Genomic DNA, 24,149 nt, shown 5'->3' with positions numbered 1-24,149 from the left:
ACGAAAAACACTGTTTCGCAAAATGACCAACACGGCCACACCTCGAACAGGCTTTTCTGCTGCTTGAGGACTTGCTGCCGTGAGCAGCAAAGCAATAAGCCTGTCGTCAGGCTGTACCTGCAGTCCAAGGGCTACAATATAGAATCCGAATTGCTACTTAAAAACACGCCAATTTATTTCTACGTTGCCCGTGAATTGAAGCTCATGGGATCCCGTTAAACCTTCCATCTCGAACTTCATCCTTCTATTGCGCCGAGTTGCCACAATGGTCGCAATTCACCAGGTCGGTTCTTCAGCTGATTTAACTTTGTCTTTCAGTTCGTACGTTACCTTCAAGTCTTCAGACCCCATCTAGTACCATGCTGTGTTTGGTGTTCGTTGTCCAGCAAGGAATCTATAGAACTGCCGGTGACCTGTTCAAACCAGGATTTTTATTAATGTACGCGTGGTAAGGTAACGATCAGATACAGAGCAAGTTATCATAGTTTCTTTAGAATCCCCTGGAACTACACCTATGCACGACTGTCCTCATGTACGTCTTACAACCTTCTGATGAGAGTGCTTTGTCACATGACCACTGTCTCGAGACCGCATGGTAGATCTGTACTGCCACCTGATGGTTGGAGGTCGCATCGCCAACTGTATACAATATTGTCTACAGGCAATATCACCTCGAGAGGGACAGACCTCAGAGAGAGAGACACACACACACACACACACAGACAGAGAGAGAGAGACAGGTAGACAGACATAGAATGACAGAGTGAGTGAGTGGGAAAAAGAGAGAAAACACACCATGAGAGAGAGAGACTGACAGAGAGAGACCAACAGAGTGAGAGAGAGAAAGTCAGTGAGACATAGAGAGAGAGAGAGAGACAGAGACAGACAGCCAGACCAAGACAGGGAGGACGGTGAGACACAGAGAGAGACAGGAACAGAGAGAGTGAGAGAGATAGAGACAGAGGGCTAGACAGAGAGACAGACAGAAAGATAAAGACATAGATCGATTGATTGACCGATTGATTGATTGATTGATTGATTTATTGTCACTTGTACCGAAGTACAGTGCAAAGTATTTTTCTGCGGCTAAGGGAACGTACACAGTATGCACACAGTAGACAAAGTACATCAACAAACAGTGATTGGTTACAGTGCGGAACAAGGGCCAAACAAAGCAAATACATGAGCAAGTGCACATAGGGTGTCGTGAATAGTGTTCTTACAGGGAACAGATCAGTCCGAGGGGGAGTCGTTGAGGAGTCTAGTAGCTGTGGGTAAGAAACTGTTCCTGTGTCTGGATGTGCGAGTCTTCAGACTTGTGTACCTTCTGCCTGATGGACGGGTCTGGAAGAGGGTAAAGCCTGGGTGTGAGGGATCTCTGACAATGCTGTCTGCCTTCCTGAGGCAGCAGGAGGTGTAGACAGAATCAATGTGTGGGTGGCAAGCTCGTGTAATGTGTTAGGCTGAGTTCACCACACTCTGCAGTTTCTTGCAATTTTGGGCCAAGCAGTTGCTGTACCAAGCTGTGATACAGCTGGATAGGATGCTCTCTATCGCACATCTGTAGAGGTTTGAGAGAGTTGATGCAGAATGCTGAATTTCTTTAGCTTCCGTAGGAAGTAGATACGTTGTGGGGCTTCCTTGCCTGTTGCATCAATGTGAGTGGACCAGGACAGACTGTTGGTGATGGTGACCCCCAGGAACTTAAAGCTTTAAAAAAAAAAAAATTTAGAGTACCCAATTCACCTTTTCCAATTAAGGGGCAATTTAGCCTGGCCAATCCACCTAGCCTGCACATCTTTGCGTTGTGTGGGCGAAACCCACGCAAACATGGGGAGAATGTGCAAACTCCACACTGACAGTGACCCAGAGCCGGGATCGAACCTGGGACCTCAACGCCGTGAGACTGTAGTGCTACTACTGCGTCACCGTGCTGCCCTTAAGGAACTTAAAGCTATCGACCATCTCCGCATCGGAGCCACTTAGTAGATTGGGGCATGCGTTGTGCTACGCTTCCTGGAGTCGATGATCAGTTCCTTGGTCTTTCCAACATTTAGAAAAGGTTGTTTTCAGTACACCATGCAGCCAAGTGATCTAACTCCCTCCTGTAGTCTGATTTGTTGTTGTTTGAGATGCGGCCCACCACAGTCGTATCATCCGCAAACTTATAGATTGAGTTGGAGTTAAATCTTGCCACACAGTCATGTGTGTATAGGGAGTACAGTAGAGGACTGAGCACACATCCGTGCGAGGCCCAGTGTTGAGGCCTATTGTGGAGGAGGTGCTGTTGCCTATCCTGACAGATTGCGGTCTGTTGGTGAGGAAGACAAGGATCCAGCTGCACAGGGAGGGGTCAAGTCCAAGATTGCAGAGTTTGGTTATTAGTCTTGTCGGGTGTGGTAAACCACTGTTACACCTGTATTAGGTGATGTAAGGTAGGACCTGTACTACAGGTTCGCCGGTAGCCCCTGCCTGCTGGCTCTGCCCAGTAGGAGGAGTAGAAATGTGTGTCCTCTATTCAGCAACCATTTCGCCAGCTGCTGTGGGAGGCCACACATCTTAGAGCAATAAAGCCTCAGTTGTATCCAACCTTAGTCTTTGTACAATTGATCGTGCATCAATTTATTGCAGTAAGATTTTCTAAAAGATGGACCTCCGAATCAAACCACATCGCCTGCAGCTGGATCCGCAATCAAGCAACGCCAAAAAGGACTTTAATCACTGGCTAGCTTGTTTCGAGGCCTATATCAACTCAGCGACCACCCCTCCGACAGAGGCTCAGAAGATACAGATCCTGTACTCACGGTTGAGCTCCAACGTGTTTCCACTGATCCAGGACGCCCCGAATTACGCAGATACCATGGCGATCCTCAAATAAAACTACACACAGAAAACGAACACACTCTTCGCCAGGCACGTACTCGCCACTCGCTCTCAACTCCCTGGTGAGTCCATAGAGGACTTCTGGTGGTCCCTAATCCCACTCATCCAGGACTGTAACTGTCAGGCCGTCACGGCCACGGAACATTCCAACCTCCTTATGCGCGATGCGTTTGGAACGGGGATTGGGTCGGACCTTATACGCCAAAGACTGTTAGAAGGGGCCACGCTTGACCCAGCTGAGACTAAAAAGCTAGCGCTCTCCATGACGGTCGCCTCACGTAATGCACAGGCCACCAGCTGCTGTGGGAGGCCACACATCTGACTGCAATAAAGCCACTGTTGTATCCAACGTTAGTCTTTGTACAATTGATCGTGCATCATCGGGATAATGGTGTTGAAGGCGGAGCTGTCGTCTATGAACAGCACCCTGACATAGGTGTCCTTGTTGTCGAGGTGTTCGAGTGCTGATTGTCAGGCCAGGGTGATGGAACCATCAATTCACCAGACACGTGTTTCCGATGTGAATCTAGGCTTTAATCGACTTACTTCAGAGCCAGCCTGTTACCCGTTGATGAACTCGTAGTGAACTCAGGCTGACTCTGGACAAGGGTATTTATACAGCTGCACTAGGGGGAGGAGTCATGGGCGGAGCCAAGGGTGGAGTTCCTGAGTGCTCCCAGCACTACTCCCCCTAGTGGTAGGATAGCGCTACTGCGCTTACAAAGACAGTGTGAATTATCATATATACATCTATATATTACATTCACCACACAGGGACAGAGCATCTGCTGTGGACCGGTTGCGGTGATAGGCAAACTGCAATGGATCGAGACCGTCTGGGAGGCTGGCAGTGATCTGCCTCATGACTAGCCGCTCGAAGCATTTCATAACAGACGTCAGGGCCACCGGTCGGTAGTCGTTGAGGCAGGCTACCTTGTTCTTCTTTGGTACTGGTATTATGGTGGTCCTCTTGAAGGAGGTGAGGACCTCAGAGCGGAGGAGTGAGGTGGTGAAGATATCTGCGAATACACTCGCCAGCTGGTCAGCGCAGGCTCTGAGTGCTCACCCAGGGACTCCATCGCGCCCGTCGCTTTCCCCGGATTCACTTTCAAGAAGGCAGAGAGAGAGAGAGACAGACAGTGGGAGAGAGAGAGGGATAGAGTGAGAGGGACAGAGATGGAGGGAGACACTGAAACAGAGTCAGAGAGAGAGACAGACAGTGAGAGAGACAGAGAAAGTGCGAGAGAGTGAGAGGCAGACCATGGGAGAGAGCGAGGGAGAGAGTGAGAGGGACAGAGATGTAGGGAGACACTGAAACAGAGTCAGAGAGAGAGAGACAGAGAGAGTAACAGGCAGAGAGAGTGAGACAGAGAGAGACAGACAGAGAGAGAAAGATGCACCGAGAGAGACGGAGACCGTGAGAGAGAGAGAGAGAGAGAGACAGAGACTGTTCGGGAGAGAGGGAGAGACAGAAAGAGAAAAAGCAGACCGCGAGAGATACAGACCGAGAGAGACAGTCCAAGAGAGACTGAGAGACAGACTGCGAGAGAGCTGGAGCGAGAGACAGACAGAGACAGAGAGAGAGAGAGACAGCGAAAGCGTGGGAGACAGATGAAGAGAGAGATAGAGAAAGTGAGATACAGAGAGAGAAAGAGAAGCAGCGAGAGAGACAGACCGTGCGTGAGTGACAGAGGGAGAAACAGAGACGGTGAGAGAGAGGCAGTGAGAGGGAGAGGGACACAAAGACAGAAAGGGAGAGAGAAAGAGGCAGAGAGAGGGAGCAGGGAGTCAGATCGAGAGAGAGAGAGAGACAGAGACCGAGGAAGAGAGCCTGAGGGAGAGAGAACAAAACAGAGAGAGGGAGAATAAAACAGAGAGAGGGAGAAGTAGAGACAGTGACGAACAGCAAAACGTCCCTCTTTCTAAGGGCCCCGTTTCTGACCTTTCTCATGCTAATCGAGGTTTCCACACCAGGTCGAATATCAAAACCTCCATCCTCCATGAATGGGAACTTGTTGCGCTCATGGACCATCACCCGGGCCCCAGCCTCAGTGGACAGTAGTGGAATATAATCATTCTGTACGGTCTTCAATAGCAAGGAGAGACCTGGGAGGACATAGAGAGCAGAGATTTACTCTGTATCTAACCCTGTGCTGTTCTTGTCCTGGGAGTGTTTGATGGGGACAGTGTAGAGGGAGCTTTACTCTGTATCTAACCCCATGCTGTACCTGTCCTGGGAGTGTTTGATGGGGACAGTGTAGAGGGAGCTTTACTCTGTATCTAACCCCATGCTGTACCTGTCCTGGGAGTGTTTGATGGGGACAGTGTAGAGGGAGCTTTACTCTGTATCTAACCCCGTGCTGTACCTGTCCTGGGAGTGTTTGATGGGGACAGTGTAGAGGGAGCTTTACTCTGTATCTAACCCCGTGCTGTACCTGTCCTGGGAGTGTTTGATGGGGACAGTGTAGAGGAAGCTTTACTCTGTATCTAACCCCGTGCTGTACCTGGCCTGGGAGTGTTTGATGGGGACAGTGCAGAGGGAACTTTACTCTGGATCTAACCCCGTGCTGTACCTGTCCTGGGAGTGTTTGATGGGGACAGTGTAGAGGGAGCTTTACTCTGTGTCTAACCCCATGCTGTACCTGTCCTGGGAGTGTTTGATGGGGACAGTGTAGAGGGAGCTTTACTCTGTATCTAACCCTGTGCTGTCCCTGTCCTGGGAGTGTTTGATGGGGACAGTGTAGAGGAAGCTTTACTCTGTATCTAACCCCGTGCTGTACCTCACCTGGGAGTGTTTGATGGGGACAGTGCAGAGGGAGCTTTACTCTGTATCTAACCCCGTGCTGTACCTGTCCTGGGAGTGTTTGATGGGGACAGTGCAGAGGGAGCTTTACTCTGTATCTAACCCCGTGCTGTACCTGTCCTGGGAGTGTTTGATGGGGACAGTGTAGAGGGAGCTTTACTCTGTATCTAACCCCGTGCTGTACCTGTCCTGGGAGTGTTTGATGGGGACAGTGTAGAGGAAGCTTTACTCTGTATCTAACCCCGTGCTGTACCTGTCCTGGGAGTGTTTGATGGGGATAGTGTAGAGGGAGCTTTACTCTGTATCTAACCCCGTGCTGTACCGGTCCTGGGGGTGTTTGATGGAACAGTGTAGAGGAAGCTTTACTCTGTATCTAACCCCGTGCTGTACCTGTCCTGGGAGTGTTTGATGGGGACAGTGTAGAGGGAGATTTGCTCTGTATCTAACCCCGTGCTGTACCTGTCCTGGGAGTGTTTGATGGAGACAGTGTAGAGGGAGCTTTACTCTGTGTCTAACCCCGTGCTGTACCTGTCCTGGGAGTGTTTGATGGGGACAGTGTAGAGGGAGCTTTACTCTGTATCTAACCCCGTGCTGTACCTGTCCTGGGAGTGTTTGATGGGGACAGTGTAGAGGGAGCTTTACTCTGTATCTAACCCCGTGCTGTACCTGTCCTGGGAGTGTTTGATGGGGACAGTGTAGAGGGAGCTTTACTCTGTATCTAACCCCATGCTGTACCTGTCCTGGGAATGTTTGATCGGGACAGTGCAGAGTGAGCTTTACTCTGTATCTAACCCCGTGCTGTACCTGTCCTGGGAGTGTTTGATCGGGACAGTGTAGAGGGAGCTTTACTCTGTATCTAACCCCGTGCTGTACCTGTCCTGGGAGTGTTTGATGGGGACAGTGTAGAGGAGCTTTACTCTGTATCTAACCCCGTGCTGTACCTGTCCTGGGAGTGTTTGATGGGGACAGTGCAGAGTGAGCTTTACTCTGTGAGGCACCCTCAATTACGATGCGAGAGCGAGGTCGGTAATCAAAAGGCTTTAATCTACAGAGAACTGAACAGCAGCCGAGAGAAGTGTCTTCACCACATGGAGCCTTATCCTATATACCGTTTCCTGGGGGCGTAGCCAGAGGCGGAGTCCCCCAGGGTTCCAAGCATCTTAAAGGGGCAAGGTATTAAAGGTCAGGTACCGTTTACAGCAGTTATTAATACTGTTCATCACACTCTGTATCTAACCCCGTGCTGTACCTGTCCTGGGGGTTTGATGGGGACAGTGTAGAGGGAGCTTTACTCTGTATCTAACCCCGTGCTGTGCCTGTCCTGGGACTGTTTGATGGGGACAGTGTAGAGGGAACTTTACTCTGTATCTAACCCCGTGCTGTACCTGTCCTGGGAGTGTTTGATGGGGACAGTGTGGAGGGAACTTTACTCTGTATCTAACCCCGTCCTGTACCTGTCCTGGGAGTATTTGATGGGTACAGTGTGGAGGAAGCTTTACTCTGTATCTAACCCCGTGCTGTACCTATCCTGGGAGTGTTTGATGGGGACAGTGTAGAGGGAGCTTTACTCTGTATCTAACCCCGTGCTGTACCTGTCCTGGGAGTGTTTGATGGGGACAGTGTAGTGGGAACTTTACTCTGTATCTAACCCCGTGCTGTACCTGTCCTGGCAGTGTTTGATGGGGACAGTGTAGAGGGAGCTTTGTTCTGTATCTAACCCCTTGCTGTACCTGTCCTGGGAGTGTTTGATGGGGACAGTGTATAGGGAGCTGTACTCTTGATTTTCAATCTCTTACCATGATCTTTACCAGTCTTTGAAGTTTTCCACTGGTAGCTGCTATTTATCCCATTAAACGTGTAGCAATTGCCATAGATTGGATGATGAAATCTTGTATAGTTGCTGAAATTAGAGAGAGTCTGTGAGATACTAAGAGGATTCAGACCCTTTCTGTCTCTCACCCTACGTCGCACTCTGTCTCCACCTCACTCACTTCTCTTTCTACCCCCCTCAGTTTTTCCCTGTTCTCTGCCTCTCTCTATATATATATATATACCTCTCTCTGTCTCTACCTCTCTCTGTCTCTACCTCTCTCTATCTCTACCTTTCTCTATCTTCAACTGTTCTGTCTCTACCTCTCTCTGTCTCTATCCCTGTGTTCTGTCTCCACCTCTCTCTGACTTGTTCCCTGTTCTCTCTCTCTGTCTCTACCTCTCTCTGTGTTTCTGTCTGTCTCTCCCTCTGTCTCCCTCTCTCTGTCTCTCTCTGCCCCTGACTCTACCTCCCTCTGTCCTTCTATCTCTGCCTCTCCCTATCTCTCTCTCTCTCTATCTCTTTGTTTCTCTAGCTCACTTTGTCTCTCTCTCTCTCTGATTCTGTTTCTCTGTCTCCTCCGGTCAATCTCTCTTACGCTCTGTCTCTCTGATTGTGTTTCTCTCTCTGTCTGTCGCTTTCTCCCTCTCTATCTCTTTTTCTCTCGATCTCTCGATTGTGGTGATCACAAGTTAACTAGATGCAATACAACTGAGCAAACACTAGAGGGGGCACGGGAGAGCCATATAAATAGACGGGGACAGGAAGTGAGGACACTTCACAGAGGGCAGAACTTGGAGCAGGACACACACACACACACACATGCCAGCTGGGAGCACTGAAGGTAACCTTAGGAAACAGCTCTGAAGAGAGAACGAACTCACAATAAAGCATCTTCTCCACATTTGAGACTACGAGCTTTATTAAGACACGAGTAACAACACATGGTACCCAGGAGTGGCTTCAGACGCTTACTACAGGACAACTCAGTGGCAGACACAGAAAGAACAAAATGGCATGGAAATCTCCTACTGGACATTCGACTTGGGAAGACATCGCTGATGGGAGGACGTGCCTTGGATTCACACTTCAGCTGGACACGACTGGAAATGTAAAAAGTGTCTGGGAAAGGTTTAAACAATGGTTCGATATCGGTATCATAGCATATGATGCAGAAGCAGCCTCAGACGAAATTAAAATAGCAATTCTCATCGAAGGACATGAACCTACGAAAGTTTATAATGGATTTAAATACTCAAAAGGTGAAGACAGAAACAGCTTACAAACGATACTAAACAAATTTGAAGAGTACTGTAAGGAATTTGCACAGCAAGGCATGCTCAGAGGCCAAACTGCAGAGAGGCTGAGTGATGCAAAACTTAAAAAATCACGAAAAGAACAAGAAATCGTGAATGAAAAGTACAGATCAAAAAGAAGAAATAACACAAATTTATCACAAAGCCAAAACGCTGAAATCCAGTCCAGATCGGGAAGAGAAGGTAACTTACAACTTTTAGAAATCCAGTCCAGATGGGACAGAAAAATCGCTGAAATCCGCGATAAAATGGCGTCGGAGCACATTTTGCAGTCTCCGGTAAGCAAAGAACTACAAATTGCGTCTGCGCATGCGCCGGAACCGGAAGCCGCGCATGCACAGTTTAAAAAATATCGCAGTGCCGATCGTTATGCGCATGCGCAAGCCGCGCATGCGCAGTCAAAAAAAGTTTTGGTCGCGGATCGTAATGCGCATGCGCAAGCCGCGCATGCGCAATGGAAACAAAACCGCACAGTGAAGGAAGAAGGCCGATTTGCGTATGCGCAATGCATTCCTGCGCATGACGTCTGAGCATCCCGACCACGCCCACTTAAAAGGGAAATGCCCGAAAATTGAAAACAAGACACTTAAAGTGGTAAACACAAATTTTCTTGCCTCAGAACACAGAAAAACGCCTGAACTTAAACCAACAGTTAAAAACAACTTGCACAACACCCTGAAAAAAAGCAGTCTGCACCACCCAAAGTGAAGAGAACAAAAAGAATTCCGAAACAACAAAAGATGATTTGTTTTTCGAAGATTACCTCTCAGACATGGCTGAGTCAGTCGGACATGCTTATCACAGCATCAGCGACACGGTCGCAAAGTTCAACACGAATCAACTCGTGGTAGAAGAATCCAACCAGGATGATTTGGTTTTCGGAGAATACTACTCAGACACAGCTGAGTCAGTCGGATATGCTTATCACAGCATCAGCGACACGGTCGCAAAGTTCAACACGAATCAACTCGTGGTAGAAGAAGCCAACGAAGATGAAATGGTTTTCAAAGAATACTACTCAGACATGGAGGAGTTATTTGGACATGCTGATCACAGCATCAGCGACACCGTTGCAAAGCTCAACACGACTCTACTCATGGTAGATGAATCCAACACCATGATGCCATGGCAGCTCGTCGATACATTGGATGACAGCAATACCCTAGACGAAGACGACGCCACACAGAGAGCACAGGAAGACTCCACAGAGCGAGCGATGACAGGCTCCATAGTGCGAGTGATGAAAGACTCCAAAAGGGATGTAAGCAAACACTCCCTGGCGAACACCATGCATGAACAAGACCATGACGGTAAACCCGCAGTATCTGAGCAACCGCAAGCAGACTATGAAAGTCTACCAAGCTCACAGGAACAAGAAGAAGACAACGTACATCTAACCACTGACACCATGCATGCACAAGACCATGAAGGTCAACCTGCCGTATCTGAGCAACCACAAGCAGACTATGAAAGTCTAACAAGCTCCCATGAACAAGAAGAAAACAATGCACCTCTACCCACTGCATGCGAAGACAGTGACAAGGTGATCACACTCGACGTACAGGATCACAGCGAGACTGACAGTTCTCAGCTTGTCTGTACCGAAGCACAGAGCGAAAACAGTAACAAGGTGATCACACTCGACGTACAGGATCACAGCGAGACTGACAGTTCTCAGCTTGTCTGTACAGAAGCACAGAGTCGGGCCACCCAACAGTCCAGAGAGACGATGCCGAAAGAAAACATGCAGATTTTGACTCCAGAAGAGGAGCACCTGGAGTCCAGAGAGACAACGCCGAAAGAAACCATGCAGATTCTGACTCCAGAAGAGGAGCACCTGGAGTCCAGAGAGACCAAGCCAAAAGAAACCATGCAGATTTTGACTCCAGAAGAGGAGCACCAAGAGTCTAGAGAGACCACGTCAAGTGAAATCATGCAGATTTGGACTCCAGAACAGGAGCGCCAAGAGTCCGGAGACACCACGTCAACTGAAATCATGCAGATTTGGACTCCAGAAGAGGAGCGCCGAGAGTCCACAGACACCACGTCAATTGTAATCATGGAGGTTTTGATTCCAGAAGAGGAGCGCCAAGAATCCAGAGACACCGCGTCAAATGAAATCGAGAAGAATTTGACTCCGGAAGAGGAGCACCAAGAAAGCAAAGATGAGGAATCCAATTCTCCACAAATGATTGATGCCACCTGCACCGATGCAACATCAGATCATACGCACCACTCTCGAGACGAAATGCTCAATGACTCAAATTATCCACTCGGGACACGAATAGAGTATAACAAGAAAAACAAAAGTCAAAAGAAGCACAGCAGAAACGGGACAAACAACAGCAAGAACAAAAGCAACATGAAGCGCGACAAGACCAACAACAATAGCAAGAAGCACAGCAGAAACGAGAACGACAACAGTAAGAACAAAAGCAACATGAAGCGCGACAAGACAAACCACAAAGTCAGGCACAAAGATAGCGACAACGACAGAAACAGAAACAACAAGAACGGCAACAAAAACAACAAAGTCAGGAACAAAGATAGCGACAACACCAAAGACAGAAACGACAAAAACAGCAACACGAACGGCAACGAAAACAACAAAGTCAGGAACAACGACAGTGCCAACACCAAAGACAGAAACGACAAAAACAGCAACAAGTACGGCAACGGAAACAACAAAGACAGGTACGACAGAAACAACAGCAATGAAACAACGACTTGTACACAATGGTACTACTCGGCACATGAAGGACAATGCCACAGCACACTGCAAAACGATGACAAGACCACAAACATGTCATGGGATGACAACGAAGCGCACAAACCCACGTCTGCTCCAGAACGAGCAAGCACACCAGCATCCAAGGCGGATGAGACAATAAATCAACACCACAAGCACAGAAAAAAGTCCATGCCAGTCAACATCAGTGAGGTGACCATGCAAACACCTCGGGATGATGCATTGGGTACTTAAAATAACAAGGAACACCAACAACATTCACAGCGGACTTGCAATATCAATATCACCACGTCATCAACAACAAAAAGAAAAAAAGCTCTGAACAAATTCATCAAGTTTGGACTCATAAATGTTTTTATTAAGATTGGACATATAACTACATTGGCTTTGTAAAATATGCAATAGCACCATCACCTGTATAGATACGCATATCATAAGTAACCGTTTTCTATAATTTTCTTTAACGATGTACAGCAAATATGTAAAGAGAAAAAGGGGGATGTGGTGATCGTAGATTGACTAGATACAAAACAACTGAGCAAACACCAGAGGGAGAGCTATAAATACACCGGGACAGGATGTACAATTTTCTTTAACGATGTACAGAAAATATGTAAAGAGAAAAAGGGGGATGTGGTGATCACAAGTTAACTAGATGCAATACAACTGAGCAAACACTAGAGGGGGCACAGGAGAGCCATATAAATAGACGGGGACAGGAAGTGAGGACACTTCACAGAGGGCAGAACTTGGAGCAGGACACACACACACACACATGCCAGCTGGGAGCACTGAAGGTAACCTTAGGAAACAGCTCTGAAGAGAGAACGAACTCACAATAAAGCATCTTCTCCACATTTGAGACTACGAGCTTTATTAAGACACGAGTAACAACACATCGATCTCTCTGGTTGTCTGCTTCTCTCTGTCACACTCTCTGTCTCTCATTGAGTGTGTCTCTCTCATCATCTCTCTGTCTCTTTCTCTGTCTCTGTCTCTCTCATTGTGCCTCTCTCTGTCTCTCTCTTTCTTGTTGACGCTCTCATTGTGTGTGTCTCTCTCTGTCTCTCACTCTCCCTGTTTTCTCTCTCTCTCTCTCTCACGTACATTGTTGAGTATAGCTTTCAGCAGCTCTTATTAAGGTACACGTAGTCTAGCTAATTCAACAGTAAGTGATAGTTAATCATCTGGAACTAGATGTTAGGCACAGTAAAACTCTAAACTAGGAACGGCCTCCATGCTTGTTTGTACACGCGTCTCTGTCCAACGCAACTCAAGCCCCTTGATGCAGGACACATGTTCTCTTCCATCACTATGCAATGGTGAACTGTGTCCAGTCCCATAATAACCCTATATAAGACCATAAGACATAGGAGCGGAAGTAAGGCCATTCGGCCCATCGAGTCCACTCCGCATTAACCCCATACTGCCACTCCTCCATATCTTTATCAAATTCATTTACAAGTTATGCCAGTTTGCCCCACATATTGCATCATTATGACTCCCTCCCCAACCCCCTCCCCCACCCCCACACACCCTCCGTCCCCTCCTGAGTTCACAGGGTCAGGCATTCAAGTCTTCCACACCTCACCCTCTTTTTGGAATTTTTTGGGGGGGGATTGGATCGCTGTTTGTTAATTCCCCCAGTTGAAGTGACAGAGGGAGAGCTGTTTCCACCCCCCCCCCCCTCCAGCCCCACATCCCGTCCCCCTAGTGACAGTGTACCTAGGGGTAGGGACAGTGCTATTACAAGACAACGTCACAAGAATAGAGAGGTGAGGGGGATATTTTTTGGAAAAAAAAAACAAAGTGCGGGCAAAGAAAGTACTCCACCATTGAAAAGGAAGTCTTGCTGCTAGCCCATCAGCACTTTGAAGTCCCTGTCCAAAACGACAATCAACTGACCATAATCTGCTTGCATTGCAGTGTCAAACCCGGAACGCCCGATTATTCCGGTGGGGTTTATTGTTGCAACAGTTCAATATCAAAATTGTACACATTCCCGGAAAGGATAATGTAATAGCGGATGCTTTGTTGCAGGTTTAAAGGTGTGGTGATATGCATCACTGTAAATACAGAAGGGGTTAATGTATGTACACTACACCTAGCTGGACACTAGAGGGAGCACCAGAGACATCATAACATACAGACAGTCAACCAATAGGTCAGTAAGATAGGACACGACTAATAGGCATTCAAGACACACACAGAGGTGACACTACCACAGGAGGGCATTACACCAACCCATATATAAGGACAGTAAGAAGTCTTACAATACCAGGTTAAAGTCCAACAGGTTTGTTTCAAACACGAGCTTTCGGAGCGCAGCTCCTTCTTCAGGTGAATGGAGAGGTATGATCCAGAAACATTTACATAGACAAAGTCAGCGATGCCGGACAATGCTTGGAATGCGAGAATTTGCAGGTAATCAAATCATTACAGATCCAGAGAGAGGGGTAACCCCAGGTTAAAGAGCTGTGAATTGTCTCAAGCCAGGACAGTTGGTGGAATTTTGCAAGTCCAGGCCAGATGGTGGGGAGTGGATGTAATGCGACATGAATCCAAGATCCCGGTGAGGCCGCACTCATGCGTGTGGAACTTAGCTATAAGTTTCTGCTCGGCAATTCTGCGTTGTCGCGTGTCCTGAAGGCTGCCTTGAAGAACGCTTACCCGGAGATCCGAGGCTGAATGCCCTTGACTGCTGAAGTGTTCCTCGACTGGAAGGGAACATTCCTGCCTGGTGATTGTGGCTTTTCTTTGATTGCAGGTTCCTCTCTCAACTGTCACCTACCCGAGGTGGGGCGGGCTTGCAAGCGGTTGGCCTGTCTGGCCAACAAAGAACTTCTGGAACCTGTAACATTAGTGGGCAAGCCTGGTTTGCAGAGGGAGAGGAGGCTATCAGAGGCAGAGACCCAATCAAGAGAATTGTTCTTGTTTGTGTGGCTGTGTGAGAATAATTTCATTATCTGGAAGAATTGAGAGATAAAAAGGTATACTAAATGCGTGCATTTGTAATGAAACTTTAGAACAGTACAGCACAGAACAGGCCCTTCGGCCCTCGATGTTGTGCCGAGCAATGATCACCCTACTTAAACCCACGTAACCCGTATACCCGTAACCCAACAATCCCCCCATTAACCTTACACTACGGGCAATTTAGCATGGCCAATCCACCTAACCCGCACATCTTTGGACTGTGGGAGGAAACCGGAGCACCCGGAGGAAACCCACGCACACACGGGGAGGACGTGCAGACTCCACACAGACAGTGACCCAGCCGGGAATCGAACCTGGGACCCTGGAGCTGTGAAGCATTGATGCTAACCACCATGCTACCGTGCTGCCCCCAGTTGTTATGTGAGTAAGTAAATGACATTTATAAATTTGCATTAGGAGATACATTGTGACTTAGTTGTTCAGTCCAAACACCCAGCACATCACCAGTACGTGATGTTGGAGTTTAATAGACCTACCTTCAAGTGATCTGCATTCGACCAGCAAACAGCCATCCGGTAGTATGAACAGCGTCCGCCCTCCCACGCCCGGGGACCACGCCATCCATATCTTCAACTCTCTCACATTCGCTGACGGTGAAGACAAGTCCAAGTTCAAGACAGTCCTCCTCAAATTCGACAGTCACTGTGACATCGAGGTAAATGAAAGTTTTGAGCGCTACATCTTTCAACAGCGTCTGCAGGGTAAGGATGAACCTTTTCAATCTTTCCTCACCCACCTTCGCATCCTTGCGCAGTCCTGCAATTACGGCTCCACCTCCGACTCGATGATCCGTGACCAGATTGTTTTCGGTGTACAATCGGACCCCCTACACCAGCAACTCCTCAAAGTGCACAGCTGCGCTCCATGTACGACCGCACCGCGCATGCGCGGTGGCGCACCGAACGTTCTGACGTCACGACGTGCAGCAACTGTGGCTCCGCCCACTTAAAGCGGCAATGTCCTGCAAAATCCCAACGCTGTCTCCAGTGTGGCAAGCTTGGCCACTATGCAGCCCTATCCAGGTCTGCTCAACCTACTCCCTCTCATCTCTCCAACCAGCCATTCAGGGATGTCCGAACCATCCAGCCACCGGTAACCGATTCCGACTCCGACTTGATTCCGGACCTTGACACCGAGGACCCCAAAGCACCATTTCGGGTGGGCTTCATCACCAAACACAAGGTGTTCCAGAAGACAAAAGCCAAGTCTCTCCCAGTACTCAGTATTGACCCGGACGACAAGTGGTGTGCCACCCTCACATTCAACCGATCCCGAATCCGATTCCGGCTGGACACCGGCACTTCAGCCAACCTCATTGCGCGGTCTGACCTCAAAAGCCTCCAAGTCAAGCCTACCATCCTGCCATCCGCCTGCCAGCTTCTGGACTATAATGGTAATGCCATTGCTGCCAGTGGCTCGTGCCAACTTGTAGTGTCGTACCATTCATTAAAGGTTAACCTGCCATTCAATATAGTTGGACCCACTAAAGCTTCCCTGCTTGGTGCTCAGGCGGCAAACCCCTAAACCTCATCCAAATCGTTCACTCCCTGTCACCCGCTGATGTTTCCGCATCTCAGGACGTTGACGTTCGGACACAGCTGAACGCCATCATCACCCGATACCACGTGTATTCGAGGGCATGGGCACACTCCCATACACTTATAAAATCTTGTTAAAACCAAATGCCACGTCTGTGGTTCACGCACCTCACAGGGTCCCAGCACCCCTCAAGGACCGCCTCAAGCAGCAGCTGCAGGACCTCCAGGACCAGGGGCGTAATATCTAAAGTTACAGAACCGACTGGGTCAGCTCTATGGTGTGTGTTAAGAAACCATCCGGCAAATTACGAATATGCATTGATCCCAAGGACCTCAGCTGCAATATTATGAGCGAACACTATCCCATTCCAAAGCGTGAAGAACACACCTGCGAGATGGCTCGCGCCAAATTTTTCACCAAGCTAAACGCATCCAAGGGGTTCTGGCAGATCCAACTCGACGCATCCAGTCGGAAGCTCTGCACCTTTAACACCCCTTTTGGCCGGTATTGTTACAACCGGATGCCGTTTGGCATCATCTCTGCATCGGAAGTGTTCCACAGAATTATGGAGCAGATGATGGAAGGTATCTAAGGGGTTCGCGTATATGTGGACAGCATCATCGTCTGGCCCACCACCCCGCAGGAGCACATTGATCGCCTCCAACGCATCTTCCGGAGAATCCATGAGCATGGCCTCCACCTCAACAGGGCCAAATGCTCCTTTGGTCAAACAGAATTCGTCGCCCACCTCAGAGACTGAATTTATGAACTGCCTAAATTCATGGACTCTTTGAACTCATGAACTGATTGTTTCGTTACCCCGTTTTATTAACTCACTGGTTTGTACATACTGTTGTTCTAGTTATATTCTGTGTTACATACTGTCCATCTGCACTAGACCCCTTCCAATGTAAATATCTTAGAGTTTCTGTACATAGTCCTGTAAATATGCTCACATATGCCACACATAGTTAGGAACATTCACATACTACATTATTTATTGCCACGAACACATATTTTTTTTAAAAGGGGGGGATGTCATAATATACACATCAGTATATGATGGTGCAGAGACACACACTGACTGACACACTGCAAGACCAATCAACACACACAACACAGCAGCCAATCACCAGTTAGGGCACGGTCACTATAAAGCCAGAGGGCACTAGTTTTCCCGCTCATTCGGGATGCAGCCTCTGAGACAGACAGAGCCCGCAGTCAGTAGCACAGACCTTCGCCATGTGCTAGCAGTATAGGCTGGTCAGGTTGGACATAGGTCTTCAGTCAATCTAACATAGTGTCGATCCACAGTGAAAGTATGTTTAACAGCTCTTAGCTTAATAAAATAGAGTTGTACTATTACAAGTGTTGGTAGCCTGTCTATGTTACTGCTATGGTAAACACAGTCTCCACAGATCCAGAGTACCCAACACATCATCTCTCTCTGTCGATCCCGCTGTCTCTCTTTTGCACCCTTTCTCTCTGTCTCCCGCTGTCTCTCTCTTCTCTGTCTGTCCCATTGTCCCTTTCACTCTCAGTCTGTCTCTCTCTCAGTCTGTCCCTCTCTCAGTCTGTCTCTCTCAGTCTGTCCCTCTCTCAGTCTGTCCCTCTCTCAGTCTGTCTCTCTCTCAGTCTGTCCCTCTCTCAGTCTGTCCCTCTCCCTGTCCCCCTCGCTGTCTGCCACTCCCTCTTACCGCCCGCTTACCACCCCCCCCTGCGTCCGCCCTGCTTTGCCCTCTCGCTCACCTCTTTCCGCAGGACAGGCCGTTGAACTTGCAGTCAAACACAAAGTCTGCAATGCGCGCATCATCATGAACTCCCTGTGCGCTGGGCACCCGTGTCATGACGTTGACATAGTGAAAGGTGTACCACTCGCGCACCGCATCCACTCCAGACGAGTGCCAGTTGTAGAAGCAATCATCTCCGCTCTCGTTACACTGAAAAAGAGCATGGGTTAGAGTCACCCAAAATCAGTCAGTGTGAAGGGAGGGCACCTGTCACAAAATGAGGAGGAGAATCCAACTCATCCCCATGAGGGCGAGCTCAGGGGAACCAGGACAAGGGGGGGGGGGGGGGGGGGGGGAACTGATGCCACGCCGTCCTACCGAGTCAAGTAAGACATAGGAGCAGAATTAGGCCACTCGGCCCATCGAGTCTACTCTGCCATTCAATCATGGCTGATATTTTCTCATCCCCATTTTCCTGCCTTCTCCCCATAACCCCTGATCCCCTTATTAATCAAGAACCTATCTATTTCTGTTTTAACGACACTCAGTGATTTGGCCTCCTCAGCCTTCTGCGGCAAAGAGTTCCACAGATTCACCCCCCTCTGGCTGAAGAAATTCCTCCTCATCTCGGTTTTAAAGGATCGTCCCTTTAGTCTGAGATGGTGTCCTTTGGTTCTAGTTTTTCCGACAAGTGGAAGCATCCTCTCCACATCCACTCTATATTTAGAAAATAGTCTGCCTAATAATCTGCCTAAATTATCCTTCCAAAGTGCACAATCTCACACTTTTCTACTTTGTATTTAATTTGCCACTTCATTGCCCACTCTCCTAGCCTGTCCAAATCCATCTGCAGCCCCCTTGCTTCCTCAATACTACCTGTCCCTCTATAGATCATTATATCATCTGCAATCTTAGCAACAGTGCCTTCAGTTCCTTCTTCCAGATCATTAATGTATATTGTAAAAAGTTGTGGTCCCAGCACAGACCCCTGAGCCACACCACTAGTCACCGGCTGCCATCCTGAAAAAGACCCCTTTTTCCACACTCTCTGCCTTCTGCCAGTCAGCCAATTCTCTATCCATGCCAGGATCTTACCCTTAACATCATGGGTTTTTAACTTATTTAACAGTCTCCTATGCGGCACCTTGTCAAAAGCCTTCTGGAAATCTAAATAAATCACGTCCACTGGTTCTCCTTTGTCTAACTTCCTTGTCACCTCCTCAAAGAACAGATTTGTTCTTCCCTTTGACAAAGCCGTGCTGACTCAGTCCTATTTTACCATCCCCTTCCAAGTATTTCACGATCTCATCTTTAATAACGGACTCTAAAATCTTACCAATGACCGAAGTCAGGCTAACCGGCCTATAATTTCCTGTCTTCTGCCTCCCTCCCTTCTTAAACAGAGATGTTACATTAGCCACTTTCCAGTCCTCTGGGACCCTTCCTGCCTCCAGTGATTACTGAAAGATCATCACTAACGCCTCCACAATTTCCTCAGCTCTCTCTTTCAGGACCCTGGGTCCATCCGGTCCAGGTGAATTATCCACCTTCAGACCTTTCAGTTTCCCCAGAACCTTCTCCTTAGTAATGGTCACTGCACTCACCTCTGCCCCCTGGTTCTCCTGGAGCTCTGACATCCCACTGGTGTCTTCCATAGTGAAGACTGATGCAAAGTAACTATTCAGTTCATCTGCCATTTCTTTGTTTCCTATTATTACTTCTCCAGCCACATTTTCCAGTGGTCCAATGTCTATTTTTGCCTTTCTCTTACCTTTTACATATTGAAAAAATCTCTTCCTATCTTCCTTTATATTCCTAGCTAGCTTGCACTCATAATTCATCTTCTCCCCCTTATTGCTTTTTTAGTTGTCCTCTGCTCGCTTTTAAAGGCTTCCCAATCCTCTGGCTTCCCACTAATCCTCACCACTTTGTATGCTTTTTCTTTAGCCTTTATGCTGCCATGGATCAGCCATGGCTGCCTTGTCCTCCCCCTCAGCATGTTTCCTCCTCCTTGGGATGAATTTCTGTTGTGTCTTCCTAATTAGCCCCCAAAACTCCTGCCATTGCTGTTCAACTGTCTTCCCTGCTCGGCTCCTTTTCCAGTCAACTCTGGCCAGCTCCTCCCTCATGTCTTTGTAGTTACCCTTATTTAATTTTTATACTGTTACATCTGATTGCAGCTTCTCCCTCTCTCAAACTGCAGAATAAATTCTATCATATTATGATCACTGCTCCCTAAGGGTTCCTTGACCTCAAGTCTGCCTCATTACACAGCACCAAATCCAGAATTGCCTGTTCCCTAGTCGGCTCTGTCACAACTGCTCCAAAAACCATCTCTTAGACATTCCACAAATTCCTTTCCTTGGGATCCGCTGCCAACCTGATTTTCCCAGTCCACCTGCATATTGAAGTCCCCCATGATTATTGTAATAATGCCTTTTTTTTTTAAATTTAGAGTACCCAATAATTTTTTCCAATTAAGGGGCAATTTAGTGTAGCCAATCCACCTAACATGCACATCTTTGGGTTGTGGGGGTGAAACCCACGCAGACACGGGGAGAACGTGCAAACTCCACACGGACAGTGACCCAGAGCCGGGATTCGAACCCGGGTCCTCAGCGCCGTAGGCAGCAATGCTAACCACTGTGCCACCGTACCACCCATAATATTGCCTTTTTTACATGCCTTTTTTAATAGCCAATGGAAATTGTCTGGGAGCACACTGACCAGCCCCATTGTGGTTTCCATGGTTCCCGCCCCACCACAGCCGACAGCCTGTCAACAACCCAGTCGCACCTACCCACCCTCCCCCAGCTCACCAGCTGGAAACCGATCTTCCAGGAGCTATTCCGGCTCAGAGGTGGATTGTGGAGCCAGGCGCTGAGTCTGCTGCCGTTGCCCCTACCCTGGGCCCGTCTGCCGCCGATCTCCAGCGTGGGCTGGTGTTGCCTCCCGGGTCCCAGCAGCCGCAGGCTTAGCTGGTGTGGGAAAACCCCCCGACGGCGGGGCGAGGGAGGAGGGAGAGGGTCCCCCTTGCGGGCCGGGGACTTGTAGCCGTAGAGAGTGTAGAGAGCTTCCTCTGTCAAGCGGTCCAGTTCACAAAGATCCTCTTGGACATTCTTGTATCTGGAAATACAGAGGAGATCAACCAATTAAAACGCTTTGGAAAGTGTTGAGGGAGCTTTACTCTGTATCTAACCCCATGCTGTACCTGTCCTGGGAGTGTTTGATGGGGACAGTGCAGAGGGAGCTTTACTCTGTATCTAACCCAGTGCTGTACCTGTCCTGGGAGTGTTTGATGGGACAGTGTAGAGGGAGCTTTACTCTGTATCTAACCCAGTGCTGTACCTGTCCTGGGAGTGTTTGATGGGGACAGTGTAGAGGGAGCTTTACTCTGTATCTAACCCTGTGCTGTACCTGTCCTGGGAGTGTTTGATGGGGACAGTGTCGAGGGAGCTTTACTCTGTATCTAACCCCGTGCTGTACCTGTCCTGGGAGTGTTTGATGGGGACAGTGTAGAGGGAGCTTTACTCTGTATCTAACCCCGTGCTGTACCTGTCCTGGGAGTCTTTGATGGGGACAGTGTCGAGGGAGCTTTACTCTGTATCTAACCCCATGCTGTACCTGACCTGGGAGTGTTTGATGGGGACAGTGTAGAGGGAGCTTTACTCTGTATCTAACCCCGTGCTGTACCTGTCCTGGGAGTGTCTGATGGGGACAGTGTAGAGGGAACTTTACTCTATATCTAACCCCGTGCTGTACCTGTCCTGGGAGTGTTTGATGGGGACAGTGTAGAGGGAGCTTTACTCTGTATCTAACCCCGTGCTGTACCTGTCCTGGGAGTGTTTGATGGGGACAGTGTAGAGGGAGCTTTACTCTGTATCTAACCCCGTGCTGTACCTGTCCTGGGAGTGTTTGATGGGGACAGTGTCGAGGGAGCTTTACACTGTATCTAACCCCATGCTGTACCTGTCCTGGGAGTGTTTGATGGGGACAGTGTAGAGGGAGCTTTACTCTGTATCTAACCCCGTTCTGTATCTGTCCTGGGAGTGTTTGATGGGGACAGTGTAGAGGGAGCTTTACTCTGTATCTAACCCCGTGCTGTCCCTGTCCTGGGACTGTTTGATGGGGACAGTGTAGAGGGAGCTTTACTCTGTATCTAACCCCGTGCTGTACCTGTCCTGGGAGTGTTTGATGGGGATAGTGGGGACGGATTCTTACCGATAAGGGTTGAGTGTACAGATAGTCACGGCTGGGAATTTGAGGGTCCGTGAATCCACAGTCAATGCGATGCTGACGGGATAGAGACCATACTGCCCAAAGATGAGTCCAAACTGCCAGTACATGACTCCCATGGTGATGGCAAGTAGCGCTGCCCAGAATCCGGTCTTCATGCGGTTCCGTTCTGAGCAGATCAGCCTGACAGCTCCATGAATGGTGGTGTTGCTGCAGAAGAACTGGAGGATTTCTCGGTACGAGCCGTGGAATTCGATCAACCCCTCCCCGTCCTCAGTCCCATCGGCTCCCTCTTTGTCCGGCATCTCAGTGAGCTGAAAACAGAGACAGAGAGAGTGGCAGAGAGAGTGGCAGAAAGAGAGAGAGCGAGACAGAAAGAGAGAGAGCGAGACAGAAAGAGAGTGTGACAAGGCCGTTACATCGCTGGAGAGGTGAATATAGAGAACCACGCCAGGCGCCAATCGGTTTGCGATCTAACCGGCCCACTCCTTTTGGTGAAATCAGGATCCTGTTGTAGCGAGGCGAGAAATCAATAATCACCACATAAGCCCAATCTCCATATAATTAACGGAATAAGCTCCTATCTAACAGCCTCCCGTGATCCAGCCACCTCCCCAGCGAGTGGTCATGTGGGTACCAATTAGGGGACGGGGGTGTCTCAGTGCCCCCTGGTTCTGCCACACCAAACTCTGTGTGGTCCCATTCCTGGGGCCAACCCCAGCCCCTGCCAGTCTGCCCCACCGACCACCCATAACTCTCACTATCCGCGGAGGCCTCTGGCCGTGCGGCTGAAGGCTATTGCTAATTGGGAATGGTCGCACTTCGCACATCCCTAGTGGCTCCTCGTGGATGGGCGTGTCATGCAACAGGTGGGAATCATTAAGTACCATCCTATTCACACCGTGATGCCTGGACACCGTGCCTGAACATTGCGGGAGGAAAACACCACTGATGCAATGACTAACATCCGAACACCCTGGGGCTGGGCCCCAGCACATACTGCCGACCCGCTGGTGGGTGTTCCAGGAGGGGACCAGCATCCGGTCCCGGTAACGTTATGTGAGGGTGTCTGGGGTACAGATGTGGGGTCTGATGAGCTGTGGCTGTAGTGATCTCTATATGTGCATGTACACAAAGGGTTAATGTGTAATCAATAGCACCACATGATCACTAGAGGGCAGGACCAACAGGGGTATAAAAGGCAACCACCTTGGGTCTCCGGGTCTCTCTTGGGTGCACTGTGACCAGGGCAATAGCAGACTAGTTCAGATGGCTAGTGGAGTTACGTATAGTTACCATCTTGTTAACCTTCTCACAAGTATCAAAGTTAAAGTGAAGAAATCATGCAATTATTGTTATAGTTACTCAATAAACTTTTTGTTACGACTGGATGAGTTTGAGTCTTCTTCGAGATTCAGAAGACCTCATCACTAACCAAGGTTTGAGTAGCACATGTTACCTGCCACACAGGTAACAAAACAGTGGCCAGGTGATTATGATGTGGAGATGCCGGCTTTGGACTGGGGTGAGCACAGTAAGAAGTCTTACAGCACCAGTGTGGCGCTAACAATTGCACACAAAAGACTCAATAAGGTACAAGAGAGGCTTTATTGCTGTGAGATGCTATTCCTCCGGCTACAGCTGTAGAATAGTATCTCAGTGAAGCTGGCGCATATTTATACACAAGCTCCCTGTGGGCGGATCTAGCCGGCAGGGGCTGACCGGAGGAACCTGTATTACAGGTACAGGCATACATCCCCCTACTGCAGTACACATAACTACAGTGGTTATATCACCACATTCACCCCCTGTAAAAAATGAGTCCAGCGGGGGTGACGTCGAACTATAATACAAGAGGTGATCTATTTACAAAAGGTCCAAACAACAGAAAACCAAGAGTCCATCAGGCGATCCGGTCACAGGTTGAGCCGAATCGGTGGTCGAACGTTCCGCTGTGATCGGCGTAGCTGTGGTGGCGACGTCGGCCCAGGCGGTGTTGGTGACGACGGTGCAGGTGCTGGCGGTGTTGGTGCTGGCTGCTGGCGGGGTGACTCCGAGAGGGAGCCGGAATCTTCCGTGTCCTCCA

The 24,149-nt window shown here is 48.9% G+C and overlaps 1 protein-coding gene across 1 annotated transcript in view; it reads right to left on the bottom strand.

The window, feature by feature from the left end:
* LOC119951013 (amiloride-sensitive sodium channel subunit alpha-like) overlaps nucleotides 1-24,149 on the bottom strand; it is a 46,091-nt gene that overhangs the window by 9,664 nt on the left and 12,278 nt on the right. Inside the window, exons 2-6 of the mRNA XM_038774046.1 lie at nucleotides 22,049-22,377; nucleotides 20,647-20,953; nucleotides 17,847-18,037; nucleotides 7,483-7,586; nucleotides 4,826-4,989 (exon numbers count right to left, since the gene is read on the bottom strand). Coding sequence (XP_038629974.1) covers nucleotides 4,826-4,989; nucleotides 7,483-7,586; nucleotides 17,847-18,037; nucleotides 20,647-20,953; nucleotides 22,049-22,368 — 1,086 coding nt within the window. The 5' untranslated portion in view covers nucleotides 22,369-22,377. The remainder of the gene's footprint in view (nucleotides 1-4,825; nucleotides 4,990-7,482; nucleotides 7,587-17,846; nucleotides 18,038-20,646; nucleotides 20,954-22,048; nucleotides 22,378-24,149) is intronic.

Source organism: Scyliorhinus canicula, chromosome 16, assembly GCF_902713615.1.
Source record: "Scyliorhinus canicula chromosome 16, sScyCan1.1, whole genome shotgun sequence".
NCBI lineage: Eukaryota > Metazoa > Chordata > Chondrichthyes > Carcharhiniformes > Scyliorhinidae > Scyliorhinus > Scyliorhinus canicula.
The sequence above is the reverse complement of the archived record's forward strand: the minus strand, read 5'-3'. Positions and strand labels throughout refer to the sequence as shown.